Genomic DNA, 11,507 nt, shown 5'->3' with positions numbered 1-11,507 from the left:
ATACGAGCTCGTCTTCATACTGCATGGTAGACCATCTGAGGGTGTCCGTAAGAAAGCGATGCAAGAAAGCGATGCATTGTCCGTAAGAAAGCGATAAACCCTAAACCCTAAAGCCGACTGCTTCGAGCTTAGTTGCTGCGCCTTCGAGATAGAAGGGCAGCTCCTTCATCATGCATCGAGCATCCTCCGTGGAGCCGAGGAGGATGCATAGCTTGCCAGGACCCGTTCCAGGACTTGGTGTTCAAATCCTCCTCCATGTCGATGCCTTCAACTTTGATCTCGAGCCTGTTAGCGATCTCCAACAAGACTCTCTTGACTCTTGCGATGGACGTGTTGCCGCCGTTGCACAGCCCCTCCATCTCCTTCCTCGTGAAGCGACCAGATGCCGCCGTCGGCGACTTGATGATGATCTTGATCTCCTTGCCGTCCTTGCCGCCTGCCTTCTTCTGCAGTCTTGATGCCTTCTTCAACTTATTTCTGGACACAAAGCGATCAGCTGTCAACTCGACTGCGAGCGCCTCTCTGATCTTCGGGTCCTCGCTGAACAGAGTCAGGTGTCATACTCCCTCCATCGCTTCGCTCTCTCGGAAAGCTCGAAATGCTGTATCATTCGCCTCTGGGCAGCTCGAGGAGACGATCCACTCCACCTCCCTCTGTCTCCAGATGACGTTGGCCCCTACAGCGATGAAGCCTTTCTGACCTAAGCCTTTGTGGACTTGCTGGCCTGGCGCCCCAGCGACCAGCATGCCTGCCAGCGGCTGGAGTTGGACCGCTGCAAGGGACTGGCGCAGCAGCTGATAGCGATAGACGGCAGCTATCTCTGCTGTTGTCATGCCGCCCAAGGTTAGCAGGTGGGTCAGCTCTGCCAAGCTGCCCCCTTTGCCCCAGGGTCCTCTCTTGGCTCGAATCTGGAAAGATCGATCGTGCACGATGCTCACTGTGACATGTACAGCTGTGAACTTGCGACCATCGACCGCGAAGTCCTCTCTTCCCTGCCAGAGCTTCTCCGCTTGGCATTGCGGAGGAAGGAAACAGTCACCGGGATCTCCTCAGCACTCGCTATCGAGTCTCGGGTCTATACGGAGCCTTCCACATGATTGCTTTACTCTCTTGCACTGAGTCTACGATCAGTCCGATCTCTTCGAATTTCTTCATCAGCTTCTCTTCACTGATGGTTGACATACACCGAGGAGATGCCCAGGAGAGTCATGGAGATGAAGGAAGTCACCTCGTTGCCTGCTGAGGCGGTGTATGTCTCGACCTTCTCCTTCTTGGCTTCTTCAATCTGCTGCATAAACCACTCTCTGGATGCGTCACTCCATCCAGTCATTGCTTCTTGCAGAAGCTCACGTCGTGCCTGCTGACATGTCGAGCGGATGGCTTCTGCGATAGCGTCGGGGGTGCATCCCTCCACAGCCTTGCAAGCCTGGGCTGTCCTGCTGTTCGGATAACGCTTCGCGAAGCTCTTCACCCTCTCGACGAGATCAGCGCAAGTTCGAGGACAGAGGCATCCACAAGTCCACACTTTCATCATACTGGAGAACCATACTTAGAAAGCTATTTGAAGTATACAAACCTCTCGCTTGCAGCTTCCTTGGCGCCCTGGCGGCTTCCCCTACACCTGACAAGGAGCCATGCTGCCGAAAATAACGGCGCCTGCCGAAAATAACGGCGCCTGCCGAAAATAACAACGCCTGCCGAAAATAACGGCGCCTGCCGAAAACAACGGCGCCTGCCGAAAATAACGGCGCCTGCCGAAAATAACGGCGCCTGCCGAAAATAACGGCGCCTGCCGAAAATAACGGCGCCTGCCGAAAATAACGGCGCCTACTGCCGAAAATAACGGCGCCTGCCGAAAATAACGGCGCCTGCCGAAAATAACGGCACCTGCCGAAAATAACGGCGCCTGCCGAAAACAACGGCGCCTGCCGAAAATAACGGCGCCTGCCGAAAATAACGGCGCCTGCCGAAAATAACGGCGCCTGCCGAAAATAACGGCGCCTCCTAAACCCTAAACCCTAAACCCTAAACCCTAAACCCTAAACCCTAAACCCTAGGCAGGAGGCGAAGTAGGCTGTCGGGGCAGGATAGCAGGCGGAGTAGGCTGTCGGGGCAGGATGCTACGCCGGCCGTCAGGCAGGAGGCGGAGTAGGCTGTCCGGGGGGCAGGATAGCCGTCAGGCAGGAGGGCGGAGTAGGCTGTCGGGGCAGGACACCCCAGAGGACATCCCGGATGGGCCCGGTCAAAGAGGGGATGTGGGACTATTTTCTTCACCCCTCTCTGCTAGCCGTTTTGGACCCACCCATGCACCTTGATTTTACTACCGTACTGGGTATGAGGTATTGGGATGTTTATAACTATTTGTATGTTGTCAGAATATACTATACTTTTATACCACCTTCTCAATCTCCATCCAATTGATGGGTGGTCCTTCGATTGTGAAACGGAACGGTTGGTTTCGCACGGGTAGTATAGCCTTGAATATGACCGGTTGTTTTCGGCCTCGTTTTAATATGCTTAACCTACCCGAAGATTTTTGCTCAAAACCTTTTCGCCACTCTAAACTTTAATTGCCCGGACCCAACTGCTACTACTATATCACAAAACGGCTCTGTTTCCTCCGAGCGCTGCCTTTTTACTACACCCGAATTTGTAAAATGCTGATTGATTACTTTAACACCTACAACCCTAACTTGAGTGATTTAAAACAATTCTAATGCAAGTTTCGGTACTTCTTAAAACTATATACATAGCCTCGCGGAAGACAACTCGTGAATCGTTTTCAAATTTCGTATAGCACTGTCAACTAATTTTCAAAAATAGGCTGAATCATGATAACAATACTTTCATTTCGGGTCTTCGGAATGCATCGGAAACTTGCGTACAATATATTTGTTTGTTTTTGAGTTTCTACACATTCTGTTTTAAACTCGCAACGTCTCGGATACAGACCGATGTAATGGTAGCAAATGAGGATTTTAAAACTAATATGGTACAAAGTTTCATACAAATGATAAAATATCGGAATGGTACGCCTTCGGTGAGTTAGCCGCGTCTTATAATCTAAAACATTGCCCGTATCCATATGCTCCTCGCCAATCGGTAATTCGGACTTAGATTTCTGGTCAAGTTCAAGCTTTTCATTCAAATCAAAGTTGAATGTACAAAGAATATTTGAATCTATCATATAAGCTCTCAATTTTCGGAGTATGTTTTCCAAACTGAGCTTCCGAGAAACAGCGGGGGTAGGTACTGTATTTTAATATATCTAAAATGTATTGTAAGATTTGGTTTGAGCTCCTTATATTGTTACCTCCTTGCGAAGCATTTTTACATCCACCATGCCATCCTGCTTCACATGCTTCCCGTCATTCTCACGCCCTGCGCCATCTGGAACAGAGACCAAGAGTCATGAATCATCAGCCAAATCAAAGCCTTTCGATCATCAAAGCATCTCATTGTCTCCCAAGAGTGCAAAACAGCGGACAGCTCTCTCAAGATCGTCTTTCAGTTTCGGTACCTCGTCAGGAGGATCAAGAAAAAGTGCCAAAAGGCAATCCCTCCATGCTGATCTTTCAGCAAGAAGGAGTCTTTGGGATGAAATTGGCTTGGGAGTTGGGAATATTGACTATAAGAGCAGCTCGTCTTTGCTCTTGGAATCCAACGTGAAAGCCGCTGGCGAGGAGAGCTGGCTTAACGAGGATTGGGCTCAGCGAATCATCGAAGCAACCTCGTCATCAGGGACGGCCTCAGGATCAACCTCGCTGACTTCCTCTAGATCCTCTGATCGTGACATGACTTCGGGATCACCCTCCATCCAATCCCGTGGACTGTATGAGGATTTGGTACTAACCTCCGTCAATGATGACAAGTTGGTGCGGTGTGACTACGAGAGACCAAGTGCAAAGGAGGAACCATGCAGTCGCGTGATAGTCTAGTGAAATCAAAATTAACAGAATTCGTTCTTACCACTCAAGCGAATTCTTGTGTGCCATTTACATGTGAATATTTTTTACGTACAAATACACTGAGTAAACGTGAATTTGTTGATTTCTTGTGGTTTTGTACTGCTGTGCCTTTTAGGCACAATTATACCAAGGATCGTTCAGGAAAACTCCTGGACAACAGACAGACAGTGCCGAATGTAAACAGGGCAGTTGAAACAAGAAGCTTTTGCCATACTGGATACCCAGCGACCTGAGACACATGTGAAGGATGCAAATTCTGCATGTCATGGAAACCTTTGTATCTCTTATCTCGTGAGTCCTTAAAACTGGGCAACCTTATCAAAAACAATCAGACGCAAGACAGCACTTTAAACTCAACCCTACCAGTAATCGGCGAAGGAAGATTGTCGTGTCCCAGCTTGTACGATTCTTCATTCAAAGTAAAGAACTCTGGCGGATCTGAAGTCAGAACGTGCTGCGCATTCTTGAGTTCCCCTGAGACAAGGCTCAGCGTCCAGCAATCAAGCGAATCTGAAACCTTCATATAAAGCCTTTCGGATTAGATTGTAGTGGAAAGTATATGCTTTATCCTTCACTATGGGTAAACGAATTACCCAACTTCAAAACCTGAGTTAGATTTGATCTAAGAATACATTGAGAGAATATACCTGTACAATCTGATACAGATCATGAAAAAATATGTAAATGATTGCCATAATGTAGAGACTGGCAGCCCCAAAGAATCCGCCAACTTATCCCCTATGAATTTTCGACAGAGATGTTGCCTGCGAAGACGATGGTCAGTTAGAAACAAACAAGAAATAAAACCTGAAAGCTAGTCCTCGTCCATTTCTTGGAACCTGAAGAATTGTGTTAGCCACCATCAGCAATTAGAGACCGACCTGGAGCAGGTGAAAAGCAACTGCCCGACTATCCTCATCTGGTTCCAAGATGTGCATCACGATGGATTCTAAAGTTGCCTTTGCTCGATCTACTGAGGTGCAAGGATTATGCTTGTCATCAACTCCAATCAACCATCCGATGTAGCGCCATAGATGAATGTAACACTCCTGGTCCTCCCGGTTCAAAGGTTTTCCAAGCACAAGTTCTATTCCAATCAGCACGTTGTAGGAGAACGCAAGCAATGTCGCAGACATATCTTCTTGATTGATTGGCACTCCCCACTCCTTCTCATTCCAATATGGTCTCGATTTCAACCGTCTCCTAACCATCCCGTGCAGGAAGCGTACACGCAGAACAGACAGCCATCCCTTGTTGTTGGGAAGAAGCGAGTCAGGCATCAAACACTCGAAGATCATCTGAGAGGTATCGGCCAGTCGTCGAATCACTTGTTTCCTTCCACTTGTAAGATATCCTGTGGCCCTCAGCACTTTGGTAATCAAGGGAGCACTAAATCCTCCTACCAAACTGAGGTAGTAGAGCGAAATTCCGCAGGCTGGGAGGTCGCGAATAAAAACTTTCTGCCCTCTTCTCACTTGCTCCCAGTCAACCCATGCTGGCACTTCACTGTATGCGTGAATAAAGTTCTTCGCATTCAAATCAGAGCTTTCTTTAGCATCGTCAAGGATCTTGTCTAGCACGTCATCCTGTATGGTCCTCAGACGAAACGGGATAGACAGGAGGTGTGGAGTGTTTGCACCTTGGGTTGCGGGTTGAACGTTTCTAGCAGCATATCGCACATGACATCACCTTCTGATCGCAGGCATTGAAGCCTCGAGGGCATGACATGTAAGTCTGACCATGTGAACACCTGAAAGTCATACGATCATGTTGGCCAATCCAAATTTGGTTCACCTGTCCATATTTTTCAATGATGTCCCCTACCTTAACCTGCGGCTCCTTTTCACCAACATTCCACGTCTTCCTTGCTCGTTGTCGTGAGTCTATGTGGCGACTAGCAATATTTTCGTTGTCAAAACTAAAGAATCGGAGGAGCCAAGACATGGAGAACGCAAGCAGCTTTGCCTTTGCTTCTTTAGATGCCTTGCTCGACCATGGATTAGAGCTTCATGTCAACTAGGTTCTGCCACATCAAAACACGTTTGTTCTTCAGGTCTTCTCTTGGCAGAAACGATGAACCAGAGTGTAAGTAGAGCATTTGTGATGCCCTTTATGCGTAAGCGGCCTGGTCAAAATAATAAAAGAATAAATAAGCGGCTCCAAACCGTGAGCCTGCGCCTGACTGGATCAGTTAAGTTTGGGGGACAGCAGTCGGCAGGAATAGGTTTGGTTCTCGCTGTCTTTTCTCTTCTCGCCGTTCGGCCCAGCCAGTGTGCGACCTTCGGTCACGCCTCCTCGTCTCTCCTGATTGTCTTCGTTCTGATTTTTAACTTAACTTTGAGTGAAGACTGGACTCCAACTGCGTTTCAACGGCCCAGTCGGATCGGATGATTCGGAGACCGAGTCGGTGGGGCCGGGCGCCGATGCCGGATCAGACAGCCTGAGCAAAGAATGCTGGCACCCCCTGGGAGTACCGCGGTGACCGTGATGTAGCCTAGTACCGGCGGCGCCCGCCCGGCCCCCCGGGGCGGCCCGGCGCCGCAACGCCCGCGGCCGTGACGGTCACTGTGACATGCCCCCGCGGCACCGTTCAGTGAAGCACATCTGATGATGCGGATCGCACTGCATGCCACTGCGGCTGGCACGCGGCCGCGCCACGGGCCAGTCAGCCTGAGCCTCGGATATGTGAACGGTCCTGTAACTTGAAACTTGCCCAAGACGGCGACCGTCACACGAGTCACAACTGAGGCGAGCGAGCCTGAGGCGGCAATGTAGTACCGTGCGTTCACAGTGACGAAGCCTCGGAGGCCCTGAGGCCTTCCTAGCCGTCTTGCTAAGGTCCTCTCATGTCTGGATGCCAGGCTTGGCCCATCCTAGCACAAGCCTGATACTGAATCTATCTCTCATTTGCCTCCTCCGAACCCTTGTTTCGCAGCCGCGCCTGTGTGCATCGTAGCAAACTCGGTGCGAAGTTGAGCAAAAACTGTCTTGTTACAACTAAGGTCGACATGGTGTCTGCATTACTTTGGCATAGTACAAATTGGCATAGTACAAGTCTAACAAACTTGTACTCCGTCAAGCAACCGTTGAAGAGTCTTCAAGTAGTAGGAGCGGCCGCAGTCCAGGCGGCCCCTCCCGCCGGCCCGGCCCTGACTCCGAGTCAGCGGCTGTCAACCGTTGAGTATTGTTGGTACCGTACGGTACTTGCCCATATCGGAACTTGTTTCAGGGTTCAGCGCTGTGATGGCAGTGTGCTGCCGGGCGGCGACTCAGATCACTGAGTCACTAGTAGACTCGACTTGAAGATCCGGCGGTCTGATTCAAGAAGTGAGGGCCCCGACAGCAATGATAACTCCAAAACGAGCCAGTATTTGTGAACAATTGAAACTTCATCAGCTGACAGCACGGTGACCTGACAGCCGCGCGGGGCGCGGCCCCTTGGCCAGCCACTGGCAGCTCAAAGCGTTCAGTCTGACAACTTTTGAAGCATAAAGGCAAACAAGGCTGCAATTTCACACCAACCGTCGTGAATAATAATCAGAACTGTACGTTGTATGTGGTCCATGATGGTCATGATGGCGTGAAGCCGATGAGTCCTTCTGTACAAGCCTCAAGCTTCTCAGTTAAATCGAAGTCCGATCGGAGACCTGATGATGTGATTTTCAGAGTTAGCCTATGTTGAGCTGCTAGCCAAAGTTGACTGTTGGCTTGCGACGATGGCAGTCTTGGAAGACTGCAGCCTCTGATTCTGACTCAGCACAAATCACTGCCATCAGTTGGAGTGTCTGAGTCCATCCAGTTCAGTTGCCCTGTGGCGATGGGAAACCGGTGCAGATATCCTGACGGCTTCCTCGACAAGTCAGCACAGCTGCATCCTTGGGCCTACGCCCTGTAGCGGCGATGCCTGGCACTGAGAGACGGCAGCTTTTGACTCTCAGCTGATTCCATGATACCAAGGGGGCAGGCCTCTCCCAGCCTCTCTTTCAAGTCCTCCATGTTGTGACTTGACCTGCGACGCTTTCGAAATCTCGCTCGGAGGGTGACGACTTGCCTTCTCACGTTGCACTGTATCCAGAGTCAAGCCCAGCTCAGTGATTTTTTCCTTCACGATGTGTTCAAGTAAGATCTGATGAGCAAACGGCCGCTTGTTCTGTTGACATCCAATTATGAGAATCAGGTAGCATGTTGACTTCACCTGATCGTACGTCAGACATGAAGTGACCAGCGTCTCGAGCGCACTTCCAAGGCCCCTGCATGAGAAATGAGTCCGACAAGTACGCCGAGCGATGTAGACGCAACCACGGGAGGGAGAAAATAGATCGTTCAAGGTGGAGCTCCTTCACCGCCTTGATGTCCTGAATCTTGGTCACAAAGTTCTCAATGACTTGATCCCTTACAGTCTCAAGCTGCCCTGTGTTGACATAAAATGCTGGCTCAAGAGCCCCCATTTCATAGATTGTGCATCCCAGTGACCAAACATCGACACGTGAGTCGAAAGGTTTGTCCATACAAATCTGCAAAAAGAATAAAAAACTTAAGATGATCAAAACGATGTTGACTTCAGGCGCCATGCACATAATCGTTCCTCCCTTTGCATGTCTGATTCTTCCCTGAACTGTGTTTCCGATCCTAAGCGCGATGCCAAGATCTGCAATCTTAAAATTGTTGTTCTTGTCAACCTGCACTTATAAGATGAGCAGATGAATTAACGAGATCTTGTGAGACAACCAGAATGTTGGCAGGTTTGATGTCTCGATGTACGATGTTCAATGAGTGTAACACTTGTAAACCTGCTATCACCTGAGCAGGTAACGCGCTCAGAAGCAGGGGACAAAGTCAACGAAATTTACCTGTATGAAGCATTTCCAGACATCAGATTCATTGATACAATCATGTCGATTATGTGCTTGGCTGCATCAGATCATATCATTCCAATCCAAGATCATCTTAACATTGACCTGATCATATCAGCAACCGAACCATTTTCTGCGTACTCCATAACAATGAAAATTTCATCAACCCCAACAAAAGAAGCCTCAAATCTGCAGATAAAAAACAATAAGATAGCAAGCAAGCAGTCGAAGAGATGAACAAATAGAACCGTATGATGTGTTGGCTACTGATCCCCTCCATCATTCTCACCTATGACAACGTCATCACACTCACAGTCATTTCAGCTTGATTGGCAAGACCTCCTGTAAAACAGCTTCTCTTGCACGTCTGTGCATGATAGCTGCTCGGTCTGAGCTTGGCATCGACATCTTGCCCTTGACATAAAGAATCAATAAGTACACTGCATGCTATCTTCTCGACAAGCTGACTAACAGGGATCATTACAAATCATTGTACCTGCGCTTGCGAAAGCTTCACTTGCTTTGACACCCAAAATGTGTTGTCACTTTTCCTCCGCACAAGGTAGACTTCGCCGGACGATCCTTGTCCGATTTGTCGGATATTCTCATACTGCGATAGACTCTGACCAGCCTGCCCAGGATTGTCCACAGCTTGTTGCAGCTCTGTCGTAAACTTGTTCTGGACCATGAGAGCGCTATTATGAAGATGATTGGGGGCATCTGTACGCGTCTTAACTCCTCCCATCATCGCCTTTCGCTTGAGAACGCTGCCCTTCATAGTCCAACAATCAATGAGAACCTCTTTCGACCTCAGATTCTGCCACCTAAACACGCTTCTGTTGAAAGGTTCCCCAAAGCAGCTGTCATATGCTTGCGAAAGCCATACCTGAGGAGCCAAAGAAAACGTCAGTGGAATTGCAAAACACAGTTTTTACGTCGCAAGTGATTTTCTCTGATAATATCGTAGCTTAAACGCTGCTTGTTCGTTCAAACAAAAGAACCTGGTCATTTTCGAGATTCCTGTTAAGCTTACACTCTCGACTTGCATCAATGATCTACCAATCACATGCTAGTCTGGAATTCTATCTTAAAGTTAAAGCCTGCTATGGTTGCTATCGCCATTGCCTTCGCTGAATTCTTTACTCAACAATCAAGCTACTACGAGGTACGTTTGTACCATGGGGCCGTAGGGCGGGAGTGACGTGATGCCCCAGGACCGACCCATCAAATTCTAATGGTTTCTTTGCTGCCCTTGCCAACATGCCTGGGCGGGCTGACCTGCGGGGATGTCGTCCGGATCATAGAGATCACGGGGGTCTCAAAATGTAGGCACGTGTTCAACATCATTGTGTGGTGCTGACATGTGGTAAAATAAATTATCGTTGTGTTTTGCGACGTGATGCGCCAATCGATGACCTCTTACTACAGTCTTGAAGTCCGGTTTGCTGACATCGCTGACATTTTCCGAGATTACTACACTAAAACAACTCCAATTACTACAGATGACATTTACTACAGATGCTCTGCTCTGGCTTCTTAGCGTGCACGCCGAAATCTGGTTCGCACAGCAGCATGGCAGAAGACTTGCAGTCGTCGTGGTTGCATTATGCTTCAAGCTCGACTGTTGCACCTGTTATCGATGACATGCACGGGCTGAGATCGGAAAATTGCAATAATCAAAGCTGGGATCAGCATCACCACTCGAGCTCATTCGACGTCTGCGATGAGGATTGCGAGATATGCTGCAATCAGGGCGCGTCATTCTATGATTTAGCTCCCAGCCATCATGAAACACCAGACTTTTTCACTGCATCTGGGCACTTCAGCTCCAATATTGTCTCCGAATCAGACAACGTCAGCAACACTTCAGCTTCGTGGCCTCCGCAGCAATGCTCTACGGAGTCGTGGAGTCCAGAGCCCTTGCTCAGAAACGCATGGACAGAAGAAGAGCATAATCTTTTTCTGGCTGGCTTGGAGAAGTACGGTGATCTGCGAATGAATTCGAAGAGAAGGGGCAACAAGAGCGTGGGATTGGGAGAAGGGGTAGCGCAACTGATTTCTTTGCACGTCAGAACTCGCACAGCTTCGCAAGTCCGGTCTCATGCGCAGAAGTATTTCAGCCGACTCAACAAGACTCACCAAGACACTTCTGGCAAATAAATGCTTGTAAATTTCAATCTTATTCTTTCATCTCAAAAATCCTGATTGTCAAGTAAAGTGAGTCAAAATGCTCCGCTCACTTTGAATATCGAGGGGGCTTGGCTAATCAACCCATCATTGTGCTCTCGGTGCAGGACCTAAACCCTATGCTAGAGTCCCACTATCACGGATGCCATTGCCGACGGTCAGCCGCGACCGTACCACCCACAACGACACAGCTGAGTCCTTGGCATGACACGAGCCGCAAACACACTCCCACAAATAAACACTCACACAAACTCTCCCTCATCATCTGTGTCTCCCTCTGCCCCCCTCTGGCTCTCTCTGACTCACTCTACATCTCTCTCATTCACTCTCTTTTTCCCTCTCTGTCTCAACCCCTCCCCCCCTCTCTGTCTCTCACTCTTTCTCTCGCCCACGCTCTCTCTCCCCTACCCACTCTCTGTCTCCCCCCCTCCCTCCCTCCCTCCCTCCCTCCCTCCCTCCCTCCCTCCCTCCCTCCCTCCCTCCCTCCCTCCCTTCTCTT

At 49.2% G+C, this 11,507-nt stretch overlaps 4 protein-coding genes across 4 annotated transcripts; 1 reads left to right on the top strand and 3 right to left on the bottom strand.

Moving 5' to 3' along the window:
* Positions 1-128: 128 nt before the first annotated feature.
* On the bottom strand, positions 129-1,534 carry GUITHDRAFT_118395 (hypothetical protein; the record flags this gene model as incomplete). The annotated part of the gene is made up of 4 exons (XM_005822402.1): positions 129-446; positions 564-992; positions 1,040-1,075; positions 1,229-1,534. 4 exons carry the CDS (start codon positions 1,532-1,534, stop codon positions 129-131), a joined length of 1,089 nt encoding a protein of 362 aa, XP_005822459.1.
* Positions 1,535-4,079: 2,545 nt separating this feature from the next.
* On the bottom strand, positions 4,080-5,912 carry GUITHDRAFT_146491 (hypothetical protein; the record flags this gene model as incomplete). Its single annotated transcript, XM_005822401.1, has 7 exons — positions 4,080-4,117; positions 4,242-4,282; positions 4,616-4,732; positions 4,776-4,807; positions 4,850-5,554; positions 5,608-5,718; positions 5,763-5,912. The coding sequence occupies 7 exons, from the start codon at positions 5,910-5,912 to the stop codon at positions 4,080-4,082; spliced, it is 1,194 nt and encodes a 397-aa protein (XP_005822458.1).
* Positions 5,913-7,721: 1,809 nt separating this feature from the next.
* On the bottom strand, positions 7,722-9,599 carry GUITHDRAFT_118393 (hypothetical protein; the record flags this gene model as incomplete). The annotated part of the gene is made up of 10 exons (XM_005822400.1): positions 7,722-7,777; positions 8,028-8,118; positions 8,164-8,218; positions 8,268-8,647; positions 8,697-8,768; positions 8,819-8,879; positions 8,927-9,010; positions 9,070-9,110; positions 9,161-9,235; positions 9,318-9,599. The coding sequence occupies 10 exons, from the start codon at positions 9,597-9,599 to the stop codon at positions 7,722-7,724; spliced, it is 1,197 nt and encodes a 398-aa protein (XP_005822457.1).
* A 760-nt stretch (positions 9,600-10,359) lies between these two features.
* On the top strand, positions 10,360-10,998 carry GUITHDRAFT_155493 (hypothetical protein). Its single transcript, XM_005822399.1, has one exon. The coding sequence runs from the start codon at positions 10,394-10,396 to the stop codon at positions 10,979-10,981; it is 588 nt and encodes a 195-aa protein (XP_005822456.1). The 5' UTR covers positions 10,360-10,393; the 3' UTR covers positions 10,982-10,998.
* The last annotated feature ends 509 nt before the right edge of the window (positions 10,999-11,507 follow it).

The sequence above is a fragment of the Guillardia theta genome (assembly GCF_000315625.1).
Source record: "Guillardia theta CCMP2712 unplaced genomic scaffold GUITHscaffold_126, whole genome shotgun sequence".
NCBI lineage: Eukaryota > Cryptophyceae > Pyrenomonadales > Geminigeraceae > Guillardia > Guillardia theta.
Note: the sequence above shows the minus strand (reverse complement) of the source record. Positions and strands in the feature narration are given on the sequence as shown.